Below are 27,739 nucleotides of genomic sequence, written 5' to 3'. Positions count from 1 at the left end.
CATTTTTTTTATATCTTTTTTTTTGGAACATATCATTTTAGAATTCTATTCTTAAAAAGAAATGTGTGTGTGTGTATATATATATATATATACGTATATATATATATATATACACACACACACATTTCTTTTTAAGAATAGAATTCTAAAATGATATGTTCCAAAAAAAAAGATATAAAAAAAATGTTATTCAAAAAATAGTTTCGAGTGCTATACAAAAAAGAAAGGATGTTCGATTGAATTCATCTTTCGATTCATCAGCTAGTGAATCCTCGCAGATTACGTCTATTTGCATAAAGTAACGCAAATCGGAGAAAGCGAGACACTTGCATAATACGGAGAGAAACTCAGTGGATTCACGGTAATGATCGAGACCGTGTACGGGGTATCAATGAGAACGAGTGTCGAATCAAATGTTTAAAACGTTTTGCAGCGTTTGGTTGCGCGGAACGAGAGTTGTAAGGAACGAGTGTAACTGCGCGATAGAACACGTTTGACTCTGCATTTTCTTCTTTCGGAATAAATCAGTGCGATAGGTAGAAACGAAAACGGACAATCATACTCTATGTATACGAATATAGAAGATATTACTGTGCCATGAATTGACTGTTAGTGACGTGGTATTTAAGCTACGACCGGTTCGGGGCTACACGGTTGAAGCTCCGGCTCGTTCTGCGGCTCCGCGCTGTTAGTAGTGGTGGTGGTGCTCGAGGTCGCAGTTGACGTGTTCGGCTCGTGGTTCGGATCGGCGGGAGTCATCGCAGCCCACTGTGTGGTATACGGTGCCGCTCGCGCCTGTCGCCTGGCTTTTCTCTTAGCTCGACGTTGTTCCATGACTAAGCGCAGCCGACGCATCTTGCCCTTCGTTGCCTCGTTCTCCTTTGATAATTCTTCTATATTCGAAACATCACACAGCGCATTAGTATTAATAGAAATTAATGGTATAAGATAAAAGTTTCTAGACATTTTTAAAATAAAAATAGTGACATGTTATGTTATAATTACAATACAAGGCATTAAATATAAAAATAATTAAACATATATAATTTAATTCTTTTAGTATATTGAAAATTAAATATATTATAAAATTTTTCTTTGTTTTATTATTTAAAAGTATTATTCGATATAAATTCATAAATACACACCACTGGAGTAGCCTGGTGTGGAATCATGACAGCTGACCGACGAAGTAGATCCACTCGCGGTAGTTGTAGTGCCCGCGGAAGATGCGGACATCAAGGAAGATTGCTGGCGAGTATGCGAATGCCTATGATGATGATGCCTATAGTGGCCTGCGGATGCGGCCGGTGTCGCGCAGAGCAAGTCATTCAGGATGTGAATGATGGTACTAATGTCCCGCTTCGGCCGACCGTGTCTATCCTGGAGGGCTGGGTTCAGAGTGCCGCTAAACGTGCCGGAATACACGCCTTTGCCATGATGATGCATACTCTCTATTATTGCGCCTTGCCTGCGTCTTGCGTTCTCCTAAATTTAAAGAGATACGTAAGATTCTACATTCTACGTTCTATCTATTGATATGTCTTTAGTTGTCTTGTATTTATGCACGATGACGTACAAAACACTTTTCTAATAAAATGTTTCGAAAAAAAAATTTACATATCGCTTTAGAAATATACTATTTTCGTATTTAAAAGCGGAAATAAGTTGTCAAATTAGTGTTTTGATATATCCTTCCCCTTTCCCTTCTCTGTTATATCTTTCAAGTTTCTTATTTTTTAAATTTAAAAATTTATGTTTTAAAAATTTTACATAAAAAATTCGTAAGTATATGTTATGTTATTATTTAAGAAAATCGGAACGTTATCGGAAAAATTGAATTTAATCTTATAGAGACTCTGTTTAAGCTTACGAACATGAAATGTAATTAAATAATGAGATGTTAAGTTTATTTATATGAAATTATATAGTTCCAAAATATAAATTTTACACACGTAATGCTAAACTTAAAACTATGTTTCAAAAGTACAATATAAAATCAGTATTAATGCGTAATATTAATTAAGAATACACACATCATTTGTCACAACAGAACATTAGAATTTAAATGTTATTAGTATAAAATATAGTTAAATACAATATAAATATGATAATTTTAAGGACCTGAGAGTATTTTGTGAGCAAGTGTTCATTTTTAATTTTATCCATACAATCGAGAAATAAATTTAGTATCATCGAAGAATTTCTATCCAATAAATAAGCTGTCCAATTTAAAAAGAGATCAAACAATTCAATTCGCGACCAATCACGGCGCACCTCTTAGGACCTTGATCGACGTGCAATCACGAATATAAATCACAAATAATGATACACAGGGGGAACTGGCTTCGGTAACAATGTATACCTCTGCGAGGTCGACCCGCGAGGTGAGTACCTCAGAGGAGAGCTGCTTCAGCTTCTGAGTGAGGTTCCGAGATGCCTCGGCGAGCGCTCGAGTGTCGAGGGTGGCGGGCTTGGGTGGCGATTGCTCCAGCATCAGCGATGAAGTGCATGTTGGGCTCTGCGGATTAGATTCCTCGTGTTGACTCCTCGTGGCGTCCATGCCACTAGTGGTAACGGACGATGATGGCTGGCCATGATGATGGTGGCCGCTGCAGAGCTTCTTCCTGGGTAGCGTCGCGTCGTAAGACATCGGCTCCAAGGCAGACTGCTCCTGAATCGGAGACGAACCCGAACTGAAGGAAGAGGAAGAAGAGGAAGTGGAAAGGTTGGGTAAGCTAGATTTGTTCCTCGAATGATGATGATGATGGTGATGATGGTGGTGATGATGATGGCCATGGTGATGACCGTGGTGATGGCCATGATGATGATGGTGGTGATAGAGCGGGCAGGGCTGACACGCGCTGGAAGAACTGCCATTCGTAGGTGGAACGTTATGCGAATTGCCACGCGTAGATTGCGATTGACCCGAATTGCTGCTGGACGACGACAATGAATGCGCCGGGCTAATTGGCGCCGTCGAGACGGACGAAGAGGATGTTGTAACCCGGCTAGAACATACCGGGCTGGTGGTCGTAGTGGTAATGCTGGCGGTAGGTAGGCTGCTGCTGTTGCTGTAGCTCGCGGCTGCGTGTAGGGCGCTGGCAAGGCTGCTAATTAGATGCGACGTTCTGCCAGCCGGTGCCCCGGCAGCGTTCTGCGGCTTAACAATATTTCCCGGTGATCTGGCCGTCAGGCATCTTCTGGTCTGCAACGACGAATGACCGCCAGACGGATTGGACATGCTCGTGGTATTGTTACTATTGGGTAAACTAGCAACGTTGTTGCTACTGTTGCTGCTGCTGTGATGACTATGGCCGTTACTGTTGGCAGAGCTCGCCTGACTGGCAGTCGGCGATGTCGGGGTTACGGTAGACAACTGTAGCTGAATTAACATCATGTGATCGCCTAGTCGCATCGTAAGATTAAGTGGTGCCTTGCCGGACAAGAAGTCATTCACCTGTGAATCATTGAGGCTCTCCAAAGCCTGCATTACGCTCTGCTCCGGTCGTTGCGCCTGAAACAATAGGAGAGGATCGTTATTTTAGAAATGAAAACGGTTCGACTGTGTATTTGATATCGCTATCGAGAGACGTATGATCAATGTGAGAATCGCTTACTTGCGTCTTCAAGATAACAAACGATGCGACGCAATGTAATACCTTATTATAGCGTATTTTTTAAATAATATAATTATTAATATACTAACTATATATACGAGTTGGTAAAATTTCCAACAAAATAACAGTATATTATAAAAATTATTATAGCACTGTGTAAAATAATGCCACTGTACAGTAATACTTACAGTACTATAGTATTAATTAATTTTTTATGCAACATTTTTTTACTTAATTTTTACACAATCTAAAAAAGATATGGTATATTATTTAAATTTAAAATAAATATATTGTATAATATATATTGTATAAGAATTATTACAATACTATAAAATAATATTATAAGATTTATATTATTTTAAGATGAGAAAAAAAGTACAATCTCTTTCAAGAAATTCATTGTCAACGGACAATGTTTATTATTTGACTGTGTTAGATCCATATTTTGATAATTGTGACTCGTTCATAATAACATGAAGAGAAATGTCGATTACAATATCTAGTATTAATAAGGGAATTCTACACTTATGCATTCAATACATAACACAATTTTCCGCTATCACTTGTCGATTATAAAGAGAAACACACCTAATTAAGCAAAAATTGGAATTACATTATGATGATAAGCCTTACTCTAATATAAGATAAACTTAGTCTTCATTTAATTAGTTCTTGCGTTATGTATGAAGAGTTTATTTTTTCAATTTATTTATCCACAATTAGTTTAGTAATTACATCTTTAGCTTTACATTAATAATATTCATTCTTAATTCCCTGCAGCGTTTTAAGATTATATTCACGAAATAACGTTTGATTCGGATGCGATTTTCAGAATATGTAGTTTTCCTCCTTTTTTATGATTGAATAATAATAGTATACCGGTACAAGATGAGACCGCGCGAATCGATGAGACCGCGGTGCAAGATAGAAGGCGCGAGAAGACCTGCAGAAGAGAGGAAACCTCGCGGAATCGAGGCTCAGACCCTCGAGCACAGTTAGGCATCCCTCATGCACACCTAACGGACTTCCTTTCGCCGGACGCGGTCATCGTCGGATTCGGTAATTCGATTCATGGATTCGGTCTGAGGAAAGTCCCGGGACTTCGCGGGAATCGCGCACGACCGTGTTGCAAAGTCTATCGTTTCTTTTAAGAAACCAATGAAGAGACCTTTCTCTTTACAGCTTCAACAAAAAAGCAGTCAATAAATAAAAACATCATAAAACGAAACTTACACCGGAAATTTATTAAAGAAATGAATTTTGAAAAGAACAATTTTGTTGAAAATCTAAAGAATTTAGTTAAATATAAATCTGGAAATAATATATAAATTTTGTTGAACCACCATCAAAATAATTACATAAGAATTTCAAGCATGATAATTAATGTTGTAAAAAAATTTTTGACATTCTAGCCACCAGCCTGAACATTCTACGTAGGATAAGTATGCCATCGATGGATCGGTATGCCACCAACGGATGGACTAGTTAAATATTTTTATTATTATACGTGATTTCGTCGCGCCATTTGTGGTGGAGAAATTATAAATTAGTAAAGAAATAGCCGCTATGTTAATTACTCAGATAGGCGCAGTAATTTCAAAAGCAAAGACGCTGTAATTTCGCAAGATATATTTTTGTGCATTTTGATCTTATTTTTCCCGATTTTGCAGAAATTATTGAAACTATTCAATTGAAATATATTTTATTAATCTCAATATTTCCTTAAAGTTGAAGATATACACTCTTTATAGAATAGGATACTCTACTTTCGGCAATTTACACTTACGTACAGGATTATAGATTATATGATAATTGATACATTTCTATAAATGGATCACATGGCAAGGTCATGAACGGACTAATAATTGAATATCCACAGCACATTGTGTGGAACAAATAAGTATTACAGCTATAAGAAATGTTTGCCAATTTAATAATAAAACATAAGACAGTTCTGTGTATAATTATTTGTTTTATTATATAACTATTTTATGTTTCATTATAAAATTTTATATTATACTTTTTATATTATATTTTAATTAAATAAAGTTTATATTATATTTTGTTATTTTACGTAGACAATTTTATATGAAGAAGCAATTGATACCTAAATGTTTATCTTATTTTATAATTTTTTCAATTATTTTATATAAAATATGTATTGTTTAGTTCATAAATTTTAAAATTTGTATACGTAAATATAAGAATTCTTTCAAAAATGACTTTAATAAACATTATATTTTCTGTAAACTTATTATTTGACCCAATTTTGAAGTATAATTGTTAATATTCGATTCTCAGGTAGTCCAATGATGGATAATCGGTGGTCTATCCATGGCAACGTAATCCAATAATCGTAAAAAGTAAAGTAATAATATAAATTCTCATTCTAGTCTCGCAAGATGAACACATTGTTTTTCACGGGTAATATCCCGAAAATAAAAGATTTTCAAAAGCACTGTACAATTTGTTTTTCGGCATAAAAATATGTTATGAATTAATTAGAGAATCCACATTGATGGCGTAGTACTTATCCCAATTATTTTGATGGGCCACTTAAATTATTTTCAGATCTGGCTAAATTTTTAGACAGTTCAGCAAATTAATTTAAAGACCGTTCTGAAATTAATTTTTTATTAACGCAAATCAATGTCAAAGATCACATCTCAAAATATTTTCAATTTTCGGTTATATATAAATCTTGATATTAAATATCATATTAAAATCCTATTTAAAATAAATGTTTAATAAAGTTTATTTAAAGTTAAATGAAGAATTTACCTATTTGTGCACATTAAAGTAAATTCGTGGGCAGCTAAATAGATTTTTAATTGACTCGAAAAAGAGCCTCTGCATATGTTTATTTTTTGCTAAATTCTCTTGTTTATGTTTTGATAAATTCTCATTTAAAAAAATTTTCTTGTTATTTTCTTTTCTTTATTATGAATATTTTTTTGCAATTTCAATACTATGAATCTCTTTGAAAGAGAAATTAAAAGTAATCCCAAAATGCTCCAAAAAAGGAAATTAGAAAGGTACGTGATATCAGATTAATGCTATTTACGGAATTAAATGTCTTTTTTCCGCGTTTTTTGATCATTCCGTTTAACGCAACAATGACAAGGATTTAGGAAGAGTTTTAACAGGACAAAGCCCGCTTTTTACTAACAATCTACTAATTATCACGACCAATGGGCAAAAATGCAGTGTAAAAGTGCCACATAGAAGAATGCGACCTTCACGCGTATCTTAATAATCTATCTTAATAATCTATCTTAATAATCTACAGTTTTTAATGCAATCGGGTGCCCGTTCACGCATCTGGACAAACAGAATGTTATCGCTTCCACAACGAGTTGAACAAAATTATCTCGGGAATCTGCCCCTCTGCGTCAATATCCGTAAGTCGCGATCAGTGGACAGCGGAAGAGAGTCGCGAATGTTAAATTTACTCGCCTTATGTCGTGCGCGACGCTATAAATTATTAATCTAGCCGACGCTAAATATAAGAAATCGACCCCGCTGCGCCGCTTGCACATGCGATCGTTGTATGATGTTGCAACGGCTGCAAGCGAAAACGCTTGCTGCTCGAGCCATCGAACCGATGCATTTGCTCCACGTGTCGCATTAAACTCTATTCATGGCAAAGGACGAGATACCGGTATCAGTTGTTCGCAGTGCCAAAGAGAAACAGGAAATATGCATGCGTACCAACTTTTGTTATATGTATATGTATATGTAAGATGTTCCAAATCGTCATATCTTGAAATGCCTGCGCTGTTTACCGCGAATTTCCTCCTGCATTTTAAAATTTATTTTTTTTTATTTGTCGAAAAAAAACACGTGTTATATGAAAACTTCTCAATATCATCTTTTAATGCAAAAACATATAAAATTAATAAAAACATAAAAAATTTTTAATTAAATTTACATTATTTATATTCAATTATAATTTTTAATATAAATGTAAATACAATAAATATAACGAAAACATTTAAACGTATAATATAATTTTACAACTTTCTCGGTGAACATCTATGTCCGTTTTCATCAAATTACTTTTAATTTCAGTTCAACTCTCTCTTTATTTTTTTCCATTTCTATAATATACTGATAAAAATGTTTGATTGAATATGGACGAATTAGAAAATTCTGATTATATCAATTGTAATTCTGGTTATTTCAACTAGAATTCTAGTAGATTTGACAGAAAATTTTGATTCGTCTATTTTCCATAATTTCAATTAATTCAACTCGACATTTTTCTCAATGCAAGAATTAGAAAAAGAATGAGTCAAACTAAACATTAAAGTTAATCTCTGCATTACTAGAAACGGACATTATTTGAATAGACAATACATTCCATTCAAAGAACCTCTAAAAGCAATTTCGCAGAAATTGACAAACTGATCAATCTATCTCTTCTTCGAGCAGCTTTAAGATCTCTTTTAAGAAAAAAGATTATACTGTGCATTTATATATATTCTTATATTTTTTAAGCTGCGCAAGTCGTCTTCGTCTCCATCGCGAAATCGGGCGCTCTTTCGATCGTTCGTGAGCGGAGCGTGTCCCAAGCCTGATCTCGTCGCTCGGAGAAACGCTCTTGCAAAACGATTAACCAATCGGGCTCACTCCCCGCACCCAATCTCGCCTGAGTCTCCCACAGCGAACTTCCTCGGTGCGGCAACGATCGATCGGATGCGGGACTCGTGAATCGCGATGAACCGTTTAAGAATTGCGAAGTGGCTCCGACTCGCTCTTAAAATTTCTCTAGAAAGAATCATTTTGTACGTACAAACTTGACTTTCTCAGTTGTACAATACATTTTTCCAACAATTTCTTAAAAAAAAATTAATGTTAAATCTTAACATTAATAATTTTAAGCGATAATAAAAAAGCCTGAGACACAATTGAAAGCATACGAAAAAGGTAATAAAAAATTTCAACCTATCGAAAACCAGGTAAATCACATTGAAAAAATTTTTCACAAAAAACACCAAAATTCTGATTATCTCAACCATATACATAAAATTACAAAAGATTCAATCAGAAAAAAAATAAAAACTGTTAGGCCTGAAACACAATTGAAAAATACAAACAATACATTGAAAAGAACTGACTAAATTTTAATAAATATTTGTTTAAATATTAACTAAATATTTACTTAAAGTAAATAAATATTCTTCAATAAAAAAATAATATTTAAATAAAATTAATGGTTTTTTTTATATCAAATAAATATATTTTTACATTTAGTAAATAGTTAGTATTATTATATATTAGTATTATTAGTATTATAACAAATAAATATTTATTAAAATTTAGTACACATCTTTTGCAGTGTAGAAACAGGCAATAAGACTTTAATCTATTAGAAATCATATAGATTACAATGAGAAAAATTTCTAATTAAAAATGAACAAATCAGAAGATCTTATTAATCAGAAGATCATATTAATCAGAATTCTTAATTAGAATTACTTATAACTCTATCAAAAAATTCTGATTTGTTCATTTTCAATCAGAATTCAATCAATTAATGCAACCAGACTTTTTTTTGCAGAATTACACGATTTTGTGCTTTCCATTGCTTTTTCATTGTATCTCAGACTTAAAATTCGCATACTCAATTACTAGATTGTTACACTAGACTGAAGTGATCTTTACGTACACGTTCTGCTACATTTGGAACTTCTCGAAAGCTGATACGAACAAAACTAAACGAGTGAAAGCGATAATAAAAGCGATACGGGTCAAGAGTAAATTGAACGCTGACGTGGTCGATCGCATAATTGACGATGAACTTGTTCGCTTTCCGCTATCTAAATTAAAATAAAATTAAATGTTAAAAAGCAAGAAAAAAATATATAGATTCATATATCCATATAAAAATAAAAACTCGATGTAACATGATCTTTGCTCGGATATCACTTTATCGAATTTTAATATTTTCTCTTTGTTGCACCAAAAATATATATACACGGTAACTGAACTTTATTCGGATATATACTTTCGCAGATATTTTAATTTCGCTTTTTCTCTTTCCATCCATACAAATAGAAAAAATGATTCGCTCAATTCAATATCCCGGCCACGCATCTTTTAACTGATTTCGCTTGAAATTCCAGAAATGAAAGGAAAACTCGGGTCAGCGCGAGAGCAAATGATGATAATCCGTCTATAACTCTATGCAATTATTTCAACGGTTAATAGTGGCCGATGTATTTCCGACGGAAATAGCCGACACACCGATTGGTTTGCTATCACCTTCGGCCGCGAAATCAATTTACCGTAAAGTGGGTGTGCATATACGCCTTAATGCGATAATCTCATTTGCTGTTTAAGCCAAAACGCCGGAAATCCAGAGACATGGATAAAGTAGTTAGTCAAACGACATATACGACGCAAAGACAGCTGGAAGGTTTAGAAAGCGTTTAGGAAACTATCGTCTTTAATATTAGAATTACCTTTTATCAAATATGATGTCAACTCATGGATAATTCTACGCACATGTTATATAGAATAAAATATAATATAGTAGAATAAAGTATACAAAGTATTCCAAAACTTATGATAAATATAAAGGTAAATTCTTTGTGACATTTTGAGATAAAAAATTTAATACGAAAATGCCTATGATAGTTTTCAAATGAAAAGTGTTTAAAAATTACAAATAACACACTTCTTCGAACTTTATTCCTTCCCAATAAAAATTCAAACAAAATTCAACGCCTTCACACTGACCATCTTGCCATTCCTGAGTGCGCGAAATTCTAATCCTGCATTCCCCCAAGTCATTCGTAATTTTTAAAATTTTAATTTGGAAATTATCATAGACTCAGCTAGTGTTCTTAGCTCCAAAGAAAATTTTCCGAAATTTGGAAGAAAAATAATTTTTCTTTTTCAATTCTTTCATTATTGGCCTTTTTTCTTTTAATAACTTCAACATTATTGTCTTCTACGTCAACGCAACTACGTTTCGCAACTTTTAAGTTTTCTTTTACATTTAAATGTTCTAATAAGTAAGTAATTCAATAATAAAGTTCGTGATCATTTATAAGATTTCTATTAATTTATGAATTAATTTCTTTCTGTTAATTATTAAATATTAATAAAAAAAGAAGCCAATTAACATTATCTGTATTACATAATACAGATAATGTTAGGACTCACAATAGGGAATATAAGATTGAACATAACACGGAAAAACACACAGCTGAAAACTTTACTGATTCAGCAAATCTACAGTCGTAATATATAGACGGTCCATTTTCTATGTTAAAATAGCAAAATTGACAGCTGAATAACATTAGCGATTTATTAAACCATCAAATTTTTTTAGCTGTTGATGTTGAATTCGTGTAATAAATTATAGATTTGCTGTACCATCCAATTAATTTTTTTCCGTGAAGAAGTTGGGATTATTAGGAACAAAGCCAGAAACAGATAATATGATTTTTCATCCTAATCCATTTTTCTAATTCCATATATTTAATTCCATTGCTCCATTTTAATTCCATTGTTTTATTCTTGTGTCTGAAATTTTTATTGAATAAAGAAAATTTGTTTGTGCATGTGCATCTTAAAGTAGTAATAAGTTTCTGTAGTAATAAGTTATGTGTTGTATTATGGAATAGAAAAGAAAAATTTATAGACAACTATAGAATTATTAGTTCAAGCATAATACAGGCTTATTTTATTTGTACAAAATCTCTTGTAATGAAAAGAATCTATACTTTGTATATTATACAAAAGTTTAACTCATATATAATGAGACTTATTTGTCTCATATCACAAAAGTTCTATTCTCGTTATCACAAAATCTATACCTGTAGTGTAAACAACAATAAAAATAAATAATTATTTATTCACACACGCACGCACGCACAATCTCAGCTTTATTATCAATTTCTAAATATAACTATTTTATTTTTCTATTTTTTTTCGGAAAGAAATAAAAGGTTTTTTTTCTTGATTTTATTTTTTTGGAAAATGAAAAACACTATATAGTCTCGATATTTTCGTATAGACTTTTGGTCTTAAGGATATTTTACAATACATATTTTTAAAATGATAACAAAATTATGAAAAAATTATTGTAAATCATATTTAAAAATAACACGACGAATTTGATAACGTTTATTATCTGGAGCACAAGTTATTATTATTATTTTAACAAATAGTAGTATTTTTTTAAATCTGTGCTCTAATAAAAATGTATGGAAATATATTATAAAATAAATAACAAAAATCTCAATTTTTTAACATAAGTACATAATCAAGATTATTTATGTATAGAGTTACATTGCGATGCATAAACTAGTTGTCCAGTAAATAAACGAAATATTTCTTTATCCTATTTCTTTATAATTAATCAGTGACTCGCAATGAAGCTTTGCATAAATTATTTTTAAATTATTTTGTATATTTAAATATTATATTTAAAATAGTTAAATATTTTGAACTTATAAATGAACTTATTTGAAGTAAGTATTGGGTTGTCCGGAAACTTCGTGCCGACTAAAATTTAAATTTTAGTATACATTTATTAAATTAAAATTTTCTGTGTTTCAATTTTTCTTCAACATCGGCACGAACTTTCCGGACAACCCAATATTAAACACATTTCCAAATTTAATTTTCTTTACAGGTTACTATATCCGATACATCTTTAAAATGTTACAAAAAATGTTTTTAAAATATTTATCATCAATTTTGAGATACCCTATGTCTAACTTTTTTTAAGAAATGAGAGAAATTAATGAGTTAATTTTATCATTACATGTTGTAACAAAAGTTACGGAAAATTTCAAAAATATAACGTTATAAATTGTAGAAATATAAAAAAATTACAAATCAGTCATTTTGTCTATTTTGATATTTAAACTAAATTCTTGAAGTGTCAAAAGAAATTCTATGTTCAAAAAAATCAAACAGTGGATATATATGATGATATATTTAAAAGTGACTCACGGTAGATAGTCTGCTTTGATGAAGATTTAGTTTAGAAAAGTCCTTGTCTTATTTTAGAAAATTATATTTTAGAAAACTATACTTTCATCGATAATTAACAGATTGTTAGCGCTCCAAATATTTCCCAAAATAAAATACAGGTAAAGGCACTTGTGACATTTAACACATTTTTCTCTCTCGCCATAATAAATTTTTATTCATGCAGAAAAGCATTAAAATCTTAAAAAAAATCAGGGATGACGTGCATATTGTAAAATGATAAAGCGTTAACAAAAAACAACGCGTATATTAACGAAATTAACGACATATAATAACGCGTAGCCAGTGAAGATAGATATGGAAAGATTCATGGAAAAAAATAGATTAGCTAGTTCTAGCAAAGCTATAGCTTGCTGGACGAGTTCAACATCTATAAGAGTGCGTTTGGAAATGTTACCTGAGTGTCTCCATGTATCGTTTTATCCTTGTTGTTTATCTAAGATTAAACAAGAATAAGATAATACAGGGAGGCATCCGGATACGAACGTTTCCGTAGCGCAGCATAACTAAAAAGATATAATAATTCAACAAAGAAATTACGTAAATAATTATTAATATGCTAATTCAGCTAATTCTTTACTTACTATTGTACAATGAAAATTGCTAATGACGTTAATATAACAAGTTTTCTTAATTACAGCAGTAAAAGTACACGTCATTTTATGCTAGCATGTTTTGTTAAAAATTGTAATTTATATATTGAATTAATTTTCATAGAAAATTATGTTTGTTGTGTTATGCTATTATAATAAATGTGATAATCGATAATTTTATTCACAGCTGTACAACTTCGTTAATACTTTAATATAGAAAATTGACTGTTTGTATATTACGGTTACAGATTTGCTGAATCAGTGAAGTTTTTAATTATTTTAATAAATCTTTTTTTTCCGCCCATGTTACATCTGTAATCTGATTCGTCATGAGAATTTTCATCAGTTCAATTATACTGATATATAATTCGATATAGAAATATATTCGAAGAATCGAAAAAGAATCTGAAACCTTATAACGAATGGATGGGAAAAACCACCACGCGTAAAAAAGTTGCGTCGAGTCGCAATTGGAAGTAGCAAAAGTATCAAAATTAATCGAATTTCGGAAGATGGATTCTGCCATTTTGCCAACATCTAACGGTGATTTCGCGAGCCAAGCGAGAGTTGGTCGCCGGACGAAGTCCGAAAAGCCGATCGGGTTCTCTCTTTCTCTCTTTTTCTCTCTTTCACTCGGCAGGTCGTCGGGCGAGCGCTTGGATGAGGAAAAAAGGAAGGCGCAGAGATAAATCGCGCTACGAAACGCTGCTCTTCGATCGCGAGGCGCTCGCTCTCGCAGCCGAGCTGTGTGAACCCGGCCCGTAGGTCTCGCCTCGTCCCCCTGCCCCGTAAAACCACCCACTAGTATTATCTATAGGGTGTATCAAAGAGCGTGTGGAGCAACTCACAAACGCTCACGGAAGATTGTCGAATTTTCCCTTAACAAAGATTGTTGATTGGAATCGAAGGCAGCGTAATTTAAAAAAAAAAAAGGAGAATCCAGATTCATTTGCAATGCTACGAAATATAAAATATTTTTTCATAGATGTGTATTTACAAGGTTGTCAAGGTAAAAATTTCACCCTGACTCTTCCCTGATTTTTCCTGATACTTTGATAATATTTTGAAATTTTTTATATTTCCATCCTGATTTATAATTCGTAAATATTTTGTGGAGAGTACTTTAACATAGAGAGAGAGAGAGAGAGAGAGAGAGAGAGAGAGAGAGAGAAGGGGGGAGAGGGCAGTATAAATATTATTATTAATGTTACTGCTTGCATTTAATTGTTAAGTTGGTAGTATTCCAAATAGACGTAGGTGTGTCGCATATTAAATTTCTTTAAAGCCAAAAATTATAATTTTCTAGAAAATTTTGCAAAATTCCTTTTTATTTTTCCCTGATTTCAGTTTTAGGGCAACTCTGATTTATAATATAATTATTAAGTTCAGCTAAATGATTGCCATTCTTGACCAAAAAAAAAAAAGTAAAAAATACGCTTAGCTGGATACGTAAAATAATAATTCCATCTGTCAAAAATGTTTAACGGGGTATCTAGTTGGGAATCTAATTTCCCGACGAATATTCACGAGTACAACCGTCACGTAAACGTACAGGAAATAATTACGGAACGCACCGAGACGTGTCTTTTTTTCCGCGACGCCCTGTAGGCCTGATCGCGGCTAGAGACGGAGGGGGGTTGAAGGCGAGGGCGCGCAGGAGAGAGAAAGGGAGACGCGCACGCAACGCATACAGGCTCGGTTGGCACGTATAGAGATCGAGCCAACACAGAGGCCGACTTTAAAATTGACTGCGGGTGACCGAGAGAGCCGAGTAGAACCGAGCCGAGCGAGCCGGATCCCTTGACAGCCATGCGAGCAAGTCTCGGTCGCATGGCGCGATAAGGACCCGCGCGCGCACGCTGTTGCTAGCCCGGGTCGGAGTCAATTTCAGACTCGGGAGAAAAGAGAGAAAGCCCGTTCGGGTCCCTTCCCCTAATGCCTTCAACCCGTTAACCCCCGGAAAGGCTTAGAAACGCTCGTAACTGAGAGTTTCTTCGCAAACGAGATGTTGAAGTTCACGATTTCCTTCCCTCCCTCCCTTCTCTTCCCCCCTTTTTTTCTCTCTCTCTTACGATATGAGACAAAAGTGTGAGAGACTTGAGCTTTAAGCGAATGTTAAAAGTATATATATATATATATCATTTGTTTGTTAAAGTTGTTTTTTGTTTTAATAGTTGAGAAAACTTATAAAGATTCATTCATTAATTTTCTTTCTCTATCTGTCTCTCTCTTTTCCAGGAAATTTAATTTATCAGAAATGATAAGTTGTAAATTATCCTAAATTATCTGTCTGGTATTATATTCTATGATATCTATGTTTTTGTTTTGTCTACTTTGCGCTTTAATAATCTTATTTTTGTTACAAGTAAGTGTTGTAACAATAACCATAGACATATAAGATAGACCCAGCGTCCATATACTTTTCTACAGTATGTGCTGGATTTCGCAGAATGCGATGCGAGAGACAAAAAAAACGGGGCAACTTATTCTTCTCTGCATCTTGACATTTATATTATGGAAAAAATAAAATAAGATATAAAAGTAAGGGTAATACTCAAGAATTCCATCTTTCTCGCCAATTTTGATGAAATTAAAGCAGAATATTTATTCCAGCCTTTTACATGTTCTCATGTCCCTCTATGCCATTAATATCATAGATTTTCTAATCTGAATAGTCATTCAACGTTACTTTTTTGCCAGATTCGTTCATTTCATACAAAAACGCGTCGAGCCTAATTCTTGAGTGTTACTAAAGTAGATTTACTGTCAAGATGCATAAAAAAGGATAAATTGCCTCTCGTACAGTTCTGTCAAACACAGGTATATATAGCTAATACTGGGTCTATCTTATATGTCTATGACAGTAACAGCCAGTAACAGCTTTGCTGGCGCTTTATCTTTCATATATATACATCTTTTTCATTCGTGCTCTTTGTAATTTGTCAGACTTATCATAAACCAATCTTGCATGCACGCAATAATGTTATCATTGTTAGTCTCAAAGCAAATAAGTGATTCCGAATAGTCAATAGTTAAATCAGTATCATTACCTGACAAAGCAAAGGATGCTTTATAAGATTTTTCAGCCAATGTGCCATAAAGAGTCTCCAAGGTGCCATAAAAATTTTAAAGAAGGTAAAAAAAGGCAAAAAAAATTTAGAAAGAAAAAGCGACTGAGACGCGAGATAAAAAATATTTCTAAAATCGTAAAAATTATATCAATTATATTATTTGTAATCAATAATATCATCATTGCAACTAAGCAACAAAATCATTTTTATAACAATAAAATAAAAAAAAATGTTTAGAATTTTACTTTTCATCTTATAAATGAATTTTTAGAACTTTGCTTTTTATTTTCGTGTTAGTTCTGGTATCTGGCCAGATATATGTTGAGCGCTGAAGCGTGTACACCTAATTAATGATGCTTCGAGAAATTTGGCTCGTTATTTAATGTACCATAAATGGAGAAAGATTAAAAAACGCTATGTGAAGCCCATTCTGCAACTGCGTACTAAGCGTACATAAGAAAAATATTTACTATGCTACGCAAGTAATAATTACTTATTTCAAGTATTTAAAAATTCATATAATCTCTAATCTGTAATAAATTTATCAAAAGTATGAAATTTATTTATAATATTCTGAATCCTGGTAAGCTTAATACTTCAAGATTATGAAATTAAAACAAATTTGATATGCTTAATATATATAAAGTCGCTTCTACGAAGTCAGAGGGTGTAACCAAGTAAGGAAGAAAAGGGATAAACAAAAATTTGTCTAAAACTTTTATAATAATATAGATGTGACAGTTTGCGGACGAGGTATGGATGTATGAATGAGTTAAGAATTTCATGTAACCAAGTTCCCTTCTTGACTGTAAATAAATACGCTGAAGTGTAATAAAATTCTATTCGCTTTTAAATTCATTTCTTCGAACAATTTTATAATATTCTTTAAAAACAAAAATAAATTCTTTAATTACAATTTTTATAAAATTTATAATAAGTATATTTCAAGATTATTACTAAGAAAATATTCTTTATTGAAGATAATTTCAAGATTATTTAAAAGGAAGAAAATAAATTGAATAATCACTTTTCTTATAGCAATAATATTTTTGTGTGTGTAATTGTAGTTATAAGAATTGACCATTGAACCGAATATAATCGAATTAATGTTGTAATATTCTCCTCATATTCGATGATTCTGTGATTGATCAATTCTTACAAGCAATTACAACTAATGCTTACGCAATTATATAGAATGAGCTTGACGGACATCTCTTCCTCAGATTTCACGAACGGTGTCGAGGAAGTTCCGAGCGTTACGTTCAGCTTCGTTTTATTTTGTTTCCCGGCTCTATCTAATATCCTCTACGATTCTTAAGCGGAAACGGCGGCACAGCGAGAGGGGAGAGAATCATTTCCGTGACGTTACTACACCTTGTTTCCTAAAGGCTGATGTTCTGCACGCGGAACAACACCTGTATATGTCGTGTTGCGACCGGTTAGGGTTGAATTAGAGTTACGTTACATTACGTTACATTACTTCGGCCAAACCTTACGAAACATTACAGTCGCCCGAAGTCATATGGCCTGGGCGTCATATGTTTACGCGCTCCGATTTCTGTAGCGGATCGTTCCACGGCCAGATGTTCCGTATGCGAGTGTGACGAGATAATTCTATAAACTCGACATTTGCCGTACTACAGAAAGTAAATTTGTACAATTATGATATTAGTGCACTGAGAAAAAAATATAGTTAATTTTAATAAATATTTAGTTCAATACTGCCAACTAAACATTTACTTACAGTAAGTAAATATTTGTTCAATAAAAAAAAATGATTGTTAAATCAAATTAACATTTCTTGTATCAAATAAATATATCTTTATATTTAATAAATATTTAATTAGCAGTTTTCAACTAAATATTTATTAAAATTGACTATATTTTTTTCAGTATGGTATGAAAAATTAAATTAAATTAATTTATATAAATTTTTAAAGTCTGAAATTTTTTAATGTCTTTATATAAATGTTGTCACGAATCGATCATAGAAGCGATAATAAAATTATAATTTTTTAATTCTTTTACGTTTTGAAATTGTTGACTGTATTTTAATTCTGGAAAAAGATTTTTAAATCTGTAAAAATAATTACGAAATTGGTGAATGAAAAAATTAATCACATTTCATTGATAAAACAAGATAAACTCTAGCATTTGCATCGAAAATAATAATATACACTAAAAAATATAGATATATTTAATATCATGAGGTTTAAACCATAATGTTAAATTCATACTCATATTTTTTATATACAATTATATTATATTATATGTAGTATAAGATACGAAATAATTGAATGAGCTTTCGGCATACATAAAAATAATATAATCTGTAGCATATTTTTCAAACTTTAATATAATAATCACGATTCACATGTGGATCAGTTACGATCCAGCGTTAAATTTTCGTTAAATAACATCGAAATAAAAAGCAAAATGTTTAAAGGCAGTTTCGTTTAAAGATCAGCAAGATCTTTAACTATCTTGACACGAAGGGCCAAGGGACAAGGTAGGTATACGTTGATCGCGATAGCAGGTCGGATCCATCTGCTATCGAGGGATAAAGGTGTCGGGGACGATATGACCGAGAAACCAAGTGACCCGGCGATATACACGCGAACGCCGGAGAGTTAACGGCGTTTGTCCGCACCTCCGTGTACTCCTCGTTGCCCGAGTCACCGGCGTCCTCCACGCCGCGCCGGAGCGAGGAACCGTTCCAGGACGGGGACTCGGTGTCTCGCCAAGTGCGCGAGAATCCGGGTTGCAATCGCGGTCGCGACGGAAAAACCAGACGACGGCGTATTCCATGCGAACACCAGCTGGAAACTGCACTTGTCGAGACGGCAGATGGAAGCCTGAACCTGAATCTCTTTCATTTCTATTGGATAAATCTGGCAGTAAGAATTTGAGAAATCAGTCCATCATATCTCTGTTTTATACGTTTCATAAATCAAAAGTTTGGAAATACTTTTAAATAGATGAAATTTTTGCACGAAAAAAACAATGATTTTGCTGTTTGTAAAAATTTAAGTAAATGTAGATCTGAAAATAACATTATTAAACCATTAAAATAACTATGTAGGAAAAAACTCAAGCATGAGTAATGCTGTAAAAAGTTTTAACATTTTCGCAACCTGCAGTTTAAATATCCAATGAAATTATTTTCATATCTGTAGTGAAATTTTTAGGCATGTTGTGATAGCAAAACTATCTTTTCGTGTTGGATTATATTTATTCAAATATCCAATAACAATGTTTTTTAACAATAATTCTTCAAATTCAATAAGTTACTAGGTCTAAAGAATTATTGTTAAAAAAAACATTTTTACACTTGAATAAGTAATTCCAAAATATGTCATTTAAAAAAAAAATGTTTCTAAATTTTGGCCTGGAATGTATGTTTAACAGGATAAATAAAATATAATTCCTAATAATCACACGAACACACACATACGCACAAAAAATATTTCTCTTTGATATTAAAAAAGAAAGAGGAGCAGATCGAATTTACCAAGCCTTGCACACAAGCTGGTGATGTATTTTTCGCAGCGACGAAGATAAAAATCGTGCTGATAAGTATTCATTACGGCGTCGAAGTGCGCCGTAGGTCGACTTGATTAATATCCATCAGGATATGAGTGCAGGACACGAGAGTTCAACTTACCAACAATCCGGTTTCCACGCTTGGCAGTAACGTTAGCCGACTGTCGTTCTGTAGGCCGTTTTCCGCGAGCGTTCCTTCGCGCAGTTGCCTGAAACAAGAATATCGATAAAGATGGTTAGTGTGTTTGTTTGATAAAAGTTAGATAATATCTTATTATTTAAAATGTACGCTAAAGCTGTTTATCGTAGAATTATTATACCATAGAGCTTTAGGAAAGATACTTGTCTAAGAATCATTGACAATTATCACATAAATAGATTGAATCTTTAACGACATGCTAGATGAATAGAATTTAATAATGCATTAGAAGCAATAGATATACTTTCCTTTAGAGGTTATTTTCTCTTTGGAAAAATATTAAATTCAATCTATCAATCAATCTATAATTTATATATATATAGATATTAATATTTCAACTTCAGTTTATGTTTACGTTTCAAATCTGCAGTTTATGAAATTGAAAAATATATTTGCATATGAATATTATTAAATTTCGATCAAAATTACATTCAGAGAAAGGTTTCTTCGATTCAAAGAAATGTTTCTTTGCTATACGATTAAAGAAAAAATTTCTTTGATTTAAACATTTTTTAATTGAAGAAATCCCTTTCTCTAGGGATAGAATTATTTCTTTTGATTTATTATTGATCTGATTTCCACTTATAATTAAAAATACTAGCTTCCGATTCTTCAAAACGTATAAAATGAAGAGCTGTCTATATATTAATAAAATTTCCATGTATATAATAACATTATTCATAGTTAATCGCTAGTGATCAAAGTTTGCTTTTACGCAAGTTGTTCAAAGCCAGTTTTAAAAGGCTCCGTAGAATTTATTTAAGAAACTGGTTTCATTATACTCACTGCAATATAACGAAAGCATTCGTTCCGTAAAATCGTTACGGTTCTCTCACGAAAGAGTTTCTCATCGCATCTGTGAACCATTCTTAGAAGAGAGGCCGAAACTCACAATATAGATAGAGCCAAAAAGATCGGCGCCAGTTGGAAATATCTCATTCGAGCGAGTGTTAAACGAGAGCTGTCGCAGTTTGGCACTTCGAAAAGTGACATGATGGAAGAAAGCGATTCGATGGACAGGCTAGAGAGAAGGGAGTCGTGTGGCAGTCGATGAAAAATACTTATATGCAACAGTGGACAGAATTGGGTCGCGATCGCTTTGCCTCGCCTCGGCATAACATCTCGATCTATATATCGGTTTTCCTTGGCTTTCTAAATAAATCGCGATGGACACGAAATCATTCTTTCGTTTTGAAGCCTCTTGAAGTGGCGACCGTTGGTGCGAAAAACACGCGATTTATATCGATTTCCAGTTGGCGTCTCTGGCAGGAGAGAGTCCTGGGTCTATATTCTTCAATTTATATCGCATACGAAAATCTAGGTAATATATGTAATGTATATACTGCTAAATTTCCAATGTCCCTAATTATACCCCAATTTGAGTTATTTTTAATCACTGTATCATTTCAGTCATTGATTTAATTAAAACAATAAAGTTAAATAATTAAAAAAGTGTATTTATTATTATTACTTACTAAGTTTAATAAGTTCATTAGGTTTATTAACTTTATCATTTATTAAGTGTATACGTTAATATGTTGTTTATATTGAACAAAAATAAATTTACATTTTGACACACATAGAAGACGGATTGTATTTTATTTATTTTTTCTAAATTTAACTCTGAAATATTGATAAATTTTCACTCATACACTTTTTTTTAACAAAATGTTATTTAATCTAATGAATGAAATTATTTGTTTCTACATACATTGTTCCTTTGATATCTAACAATGTACTGTAATATTTTCGTATGCGATATTTTTAATGTCCACGAGGCCTTTGTCCGCTTCACATGATTGCATCAACTTTAATCTTCCGCCGGCCAAGTTGGACTTTGAAAGTATAGTGTATATTGTGAATAAGTTTTAATAGATAAATTTGATCCTATACTGCTACTCATATTTTTCTTACATTAACTCTGAAAATAAATAAGAATTTTTTAATATTTTTTAAATGCACTTTATTAGGTAGCAAAAGATGTTAGAATAACTGAATTAATATTATATTTTTAATATAAAAAATAACTTCTAACATTAAATAATCTTATTAAATGTTTAATTTTAACCAGGGTAGTAATTAGTTAAAAGTTAAAAAGTTAATAATTTTTAACTTAACTTAATTAATTTTAAATACATTAAATTTTAACTTAACTAAATTATTTTTAAACGTTAACTTTTTTTTAAGTTAAAAAATTTTTTTATCTCTTTTAAATATCTTAGAAAAATAATAAGATATAATAAGACTAAGGACGTATATTCATAATTTGTTCATATTTTAATACCATCTTAAGTAATTTCTTAAGATGCTAATGCAGCCTTCTGATTATTTATGCGGTTATGCCATAAGTCTTAGTCCAGATCTACAATGGCATTTTAAGTCTTGAGTCATAAGAAATTGACCAATTAGTCAAATATTCTTCTCGCATTCGATTGTAATTGGTCAATTTTTTATGGCTTGAGACTTATTCAAAAATCACTGATCTTGTATCTTCTCTATGTGCTGGCTGTTTTTTAAATGTTATATAACTTATATAGTTATATAGTTATATGTTACATCACATATAAATAAAAAAATTAAAAATTTAATTTACTTAATAATCTATATTATAGTTATTTAATCTCATTTTAAGAAAAATTAGTATATTTTGATCTAAAAAATAATTTTTTTTCAAAATTAACTTTTTTTTAAATTTAAGTTAATTCAGTATTGACTTAACTTACATTAAGTTAATTTTTCATTCCTTTAACTTTTAACTTTATTAATTTTGTAAAGCCATTAATTTTAATTTTATTCAGTTAAAAAAAAACATTAATTTATTCAATCCTGATTTTAACCAAACATTAAATTTTAAGTTATTAAAAATTTAATACCAAAAGTTATTAAACTCAAAAAGTGGATGGTGAAAATCCACTTACAGCAGCATTCCAGAGTTAAATCTATAAAAAAAAAATAAGTAAAATAGAATCCGATTTCTATAATACTAAAAACTGTTACAGTAAAAGTTAGAGCTTTTATAAGAATTTTTTCAGATTTTTATATAGTACATAGTTCGTAACAATATAAAGTCCATATTGAAGGTTAAAAACTCAAGTTGCTAACAAGATTCTATACGGCTACTAATAGAAGAAGACTAAAATGACATAACTCATAGAAAATATCAAGACAATGATGATGAAAAAAAAAAAAAGAAAAAAGAAAGAAAAAAAAGAAGAATGGAAAATAATAAAAGTGATGATAGAAGTTAGTACAGGAGTAAAAATAATTAGGTTTATTTAAATTTATTATTACATTAAAAATTATTGTTGACAAGAAGTAAAAATTAAAACTAATTTTTTACTAATGTACAATGTATGGGAAGTTTCGACTTGGCTTATAATTAATCATCTTCAGTCACAAAATTACGAGAACTAAGAGATTAAAAACATAATAAAATATGAAAGAATCATAATCAGTAAAACGTTAGAAAGATTCACAAAACGATAATATTTGAAGGGAAAGTTATTATTAGACCAGCATGTAAAATAATACTGCACTTTTTACTGTATTTCTCTAAAAAGATCTAAGTAAATATCAACTTAGAGTAAATAAACATTTAGTCAATAAAAAATGATAATTAAATCAGATTAATTGTTTTGTATAAAAAAATACCTACATATTAGGTATATGGATATACGGGAAAAAGTTCGTGGCGTTTTTCTCGTTAGATGGCATTAAAAAAACACGAACTTTTTCCCTCACCTAATATTTACATTTAATAAATATTTATATAGAACTATTCGCAAACAAATATTTATTAAAATTTAGTATTTTTTTTCAAAGTAGTCATGTCAAGAAAAGAACATTTCGCTGAACTTTGCGTTTTGTATTTCTGACAAAGTCCACCGCGACCCGGTTCGCACGCACGCCGCTATCGCGAGGCCGCTGATGCAACCGCTACCGCGGAGCGGAAATCGACCGAAATAAACACGCGTGCGTGTAAACGCGCGTGATAAAAGGCCGCGCTCGAGCAACGAGCGGAAGCACAGAAGTTCTGAGCGCTATCATTTTTTTTTTTTTTTCTAAGGAAGGCAGACAACAAAATGGGCTAACTATTACGGAAAATGGGGCAATGTTATAAAATCGATTCTTATCTCTAATATTATCCTTTGTGCGGTCAGATTGAAACGGAACTTTCTCATCCCATTTTGGTCTGCGTATCTGTACATTGTTTAATTTTAACGCTGTAAGATATAATTAAGCCAAACATAATAATCTATTGTATACATCACGTTTAATTTAACATAAATAAAAGCTAACTATAAATAACTTATTTTTTTGTCTATTTCAAACCTATACCACTTCTGTTCCTTTTACGCTAAGATTTTTTTATTCTTATAAAAAGAAAATTAACGCAGTGACGTGGCTAAAAATATCTCATTATCGACCAGTTAGCCATCAGAGCGATTTGACTAACTTCAACTCGGTCGGTATTCCTAATCAATTTTTATATTTAAAATCGTCTTAAGTACAATCTTAAGATGTCACAAATGTCAATCACGGAGCAATATTAACATTTTAAAATATTACTTAATGATGATTTTGAAATAAGAATGGACTATGAATAGCCTTCAATTCATCATTTTCGGTGTGTCTGAAATTTCACCGAGCGCGGGATTGCAGCTATTATGATATACAATGATAGCTTCCGGTATCGGCCGACATGATACTATGAATGATTATAACGCGATAGTATATGTAAGCGCGCATGCAACAAGACAATAACGCGAGTCATGATACAAATCCACGGCCTCGGCTTGACGGTGCCGCGATAATGCGATCGTGATTGTGCTTGGACTTGTGGCACGTAAAAAAAAAAAAACCGATAAGAAAACACCGACCTAGAAGATTAAACCGCACAACTCCCGGTAACGTCGCCGGATATCGCAAACCCCATTTCCATTGGCGACCGTCGCTCGTTGGACCGATCGAAGAAACGAGACCTTGCCGTATATAAATAAGGCAATGTTACTCCGATTTACGCTTGATTCTAATCAGCGTGAGTGCTATTAAAATTATCTCTGTCAAGCTAGCAAGACCAAATGAGCAGAATAATTTTGTACCACATGCCATTTAGAAATGTAAAAATTGTGTTTTTTTTTTAGCTATGATTAATCACTAAATTAATGATTTTATAGAGAATAATGTTTAAAGTTACCACACGCTACAAAACTATTAGTTTGATAATTAATCACAGCTAGAAAAATACAATTTTTACATTATTATAAAGTTACGTGAGATTAAGTCTAAACCACAAGTTAACCAAATAATGAAAAACTGGCTTTAAGACTTGTAGTAAGTCTTAAACCAGAAACTGACCAATCATAAACGATTATTCTTCTCACATTCAACTATGATTCATCAATTTGTTAAGGTTCAAGGCTTACTACATTTATAGTGCTTTAGAATTCATCCAATTAGTTTTGAGTCACTTTCGATCTCGAGCCCACCTTCTTTCTAAAACCGGATGATTTCATTTCATTGATTTTGCCAAAAGAAAAAAATCATCACTCTACTTTGTACTTTTCACGCATAAAAAGGACAATATGTGATTCCAGAAAATGAGTCGGGGCCGAGAACAGGGGCGAGACGGAGAGCGTAATATTAACGTTACAAATAATAACACGTTATTTTTCTGAAGGAATTCAATTGTTATTGTTTTTTTAATATCTAATAGTTTGCTAATGTTACAGTTTAATTAAATTTACATTAGTTATACCCTTATGAGATAAAGGAATGTAAACTTAACTTTGAAACTTCTGGAAAATATTTTTTATTTTTCCTTTTTAACGCGACCATGCGATTCGCTATGTCTCTAACGTCATCGACGAAAGCGTGAAGAATGTGCTGCACACCGTTCAGATTTCAGATATAAACCAAAGTGAAGGACAAAGACGACAACGGGCGACCACCGATGCCTGATGCCAGAATGTCCCATGAATGGTACATGCGTCGCGCACCCAGGTTATTGCACCCTTAGGCCATTCCTCGAGTGCCAAAAGCCCCGTCATTATCTCGGGCCTTGACGAATGGCCGAATCTGTACGTTCGTAGTGTTCGTACTCCTCAGTCCTCGGACCTCGACCAGGTAAAAAGTCTGAGCGTATCTCAGTCGTGTTTTGCCCCCTCTTTATCTTCCACTCCCTTATTCCCCCGCAGTTCCCGCGTGCGGAGCGGTCATTTATTCAGCGTTCGTTTATTCATCAGATATTTACTATATTTACTGGTGACGTGCAAAACGGTAACTTGAACAACAAGGCAAGCGGAAGCCAAATAACTGTCGATGAATACCAGGCTGATAGCACAAGATCAAATAATATTTCAATTGTCGAAATATTATCTGCTGTATTTACAAACTTGAGGTGAAACATTTTGTTGTGAATTTAAATATCTCGATGTTTGTTTTCACTGTTTTAAATTGCTTCTTTTAACTTTGAAATAGATAGGTGGTCTAAAAATACACAAGTTGGTAGAAGAGTAATCAGAACAATTTTTTTTAATTTCCGACTTTATAATTATATTTTTTACCCTGTTAAATTCATAATGTCAAATAATGTCCAATTTGAATTATCTTTAATCATTTTCATAGATCGTCACTGTTTTTATGTATTATTAATTTAACTAAATGGGGTTTACAAACAATTTAACTCAAGAAAATGTATTAAAATTGAGTCAAATTTAGTTTATTATTTACTTTGGGAATGTCTATGTTTATGGATGTCATTTACTTTGAAATTAATCTTAGAAATATAGCTTCATGTTTAATACACTTGAAAGTTAAAAATAATAACACGTTATTTTTCTAAAAGAATTGAATTGTTATTGTTCCTTTAATATCTAATAATTTGCTAATGTTATAGTTTAATTAAATTTAGTTATACTCTATGAGATAAAGGAATGTAAAAATAATGAACTTTGAAATTTCTAGGCATCTGGGAAATATTTTTTATTTTTCCTTTTTAACAACAAAGATTTAAAGAAAATTAAACTTTGGATATTGGGGCTGCTATTCCTACCTACTTAGAAGTTAACATATAAAGTCCTTTCTGAAATCTTTTCTACGTAAAATTCAGCGTTAAATACAAACGATAAATACTAAAAATTCAAAGATTCGTTTTTATATATTCCTGCACTAGACTGTACTAGAACTTTCTTTCTCACTTTCGCCAAATATCCAACAATATATCAATTTCACTTTAAGTTCTAAAAGTGTACAGTAGTTCAGCTACAGAAAATAGATCTCAAGTATCGTTGACGAAAACAGGATATCATCCGTTCGATGAATGATCCAACGCTCTCGTTAAGTTTCTGCATTCCGTGCAACTGACTGCATCGGGAGATTACGCTGTACACGTAACGACGCCCCGCTCTACCCACCCTTGGCTGCATTTGAGCAATGTGTTCGACACGTTGGGAGTCTCTAGACACTGTCGTTTTCCTTCGATGGCGAGCGGCCATTGACGATAATTCCCATTGCGAAACCGCGGTGCTACCGCGGTATGTAGAATTGACGTACAAGAGCCGATCGGAAAATAAGAGTCGAGAGGGAATGGAAAAAGGCGAAACTCCGCGGCCTTGGCGAATATGCATCTTGCATCGATCACGAGATCGTTCAATTGATATTGACTTGGGTGTATCCGCAAAGTGAGTGTTGCTCAAGATTGAT

At 32.3% G+C, this 27,739-nt stretch overlaps 1 protein-coding gene across 2 annotated transcripts in view; it reads right to left on the bottom strand.

Annotated features, from left to right (window-relative positions):
* Positions 1–163: 163 nt before the first annotated feature.
* The window catches only part of LOC108693818 (midnolin-A-like), a 52,962-nt gene continuing 25,386 nt past the window's right edge, over positions 164–27,739 (bottom strand). The window contains exons 2-5 of one of the 2 annotated variants that reach the window (XM_018202969.1): positions 19,958–20,045; positions 2,363–3,514; positions 1,146–1,485; positions 164–893 (exon numbers count right to left, since the gene is read on the bottom strand). In XM_018202969.1, coding sequence (XP_018058458.1) covers positions 625–893; positions 1,146–1,485; positions 2,363–3,514; positions 19,958–20,045 — 1,849 coding nt within the window. In that variant the 3' untranslated portion in view covers positions 164–624. The remainder of the gene's footprint in view (positions 894–1,145; positions 1,486–2,362; positions 3,515–19,957; positions 20,046–27,739) is intronic. The other variant, XM_018202970.1, reaches the window with a different exon arrangement.

Source organism: Atta colombica, unplaced genomic scaffold (assembly GCF_001594045.1).
Source record: "Atta colombica isolate Treedump-2 unplaced genomic scaffold, Acol1.0 scaffold11, whole genome shotgun sequence".
In the NCBI taxonomy this organism is placed as follows: Eukaryota; Metazoa; Arthropoda; class Insecta; order Hymenoptera; family Formicidae; genus Atta; species Atta colombica.
Note: the sequence above shows the minus strand (reverse complement) of the source record. Positions and strands in the feature narration are given on the sequence as shown.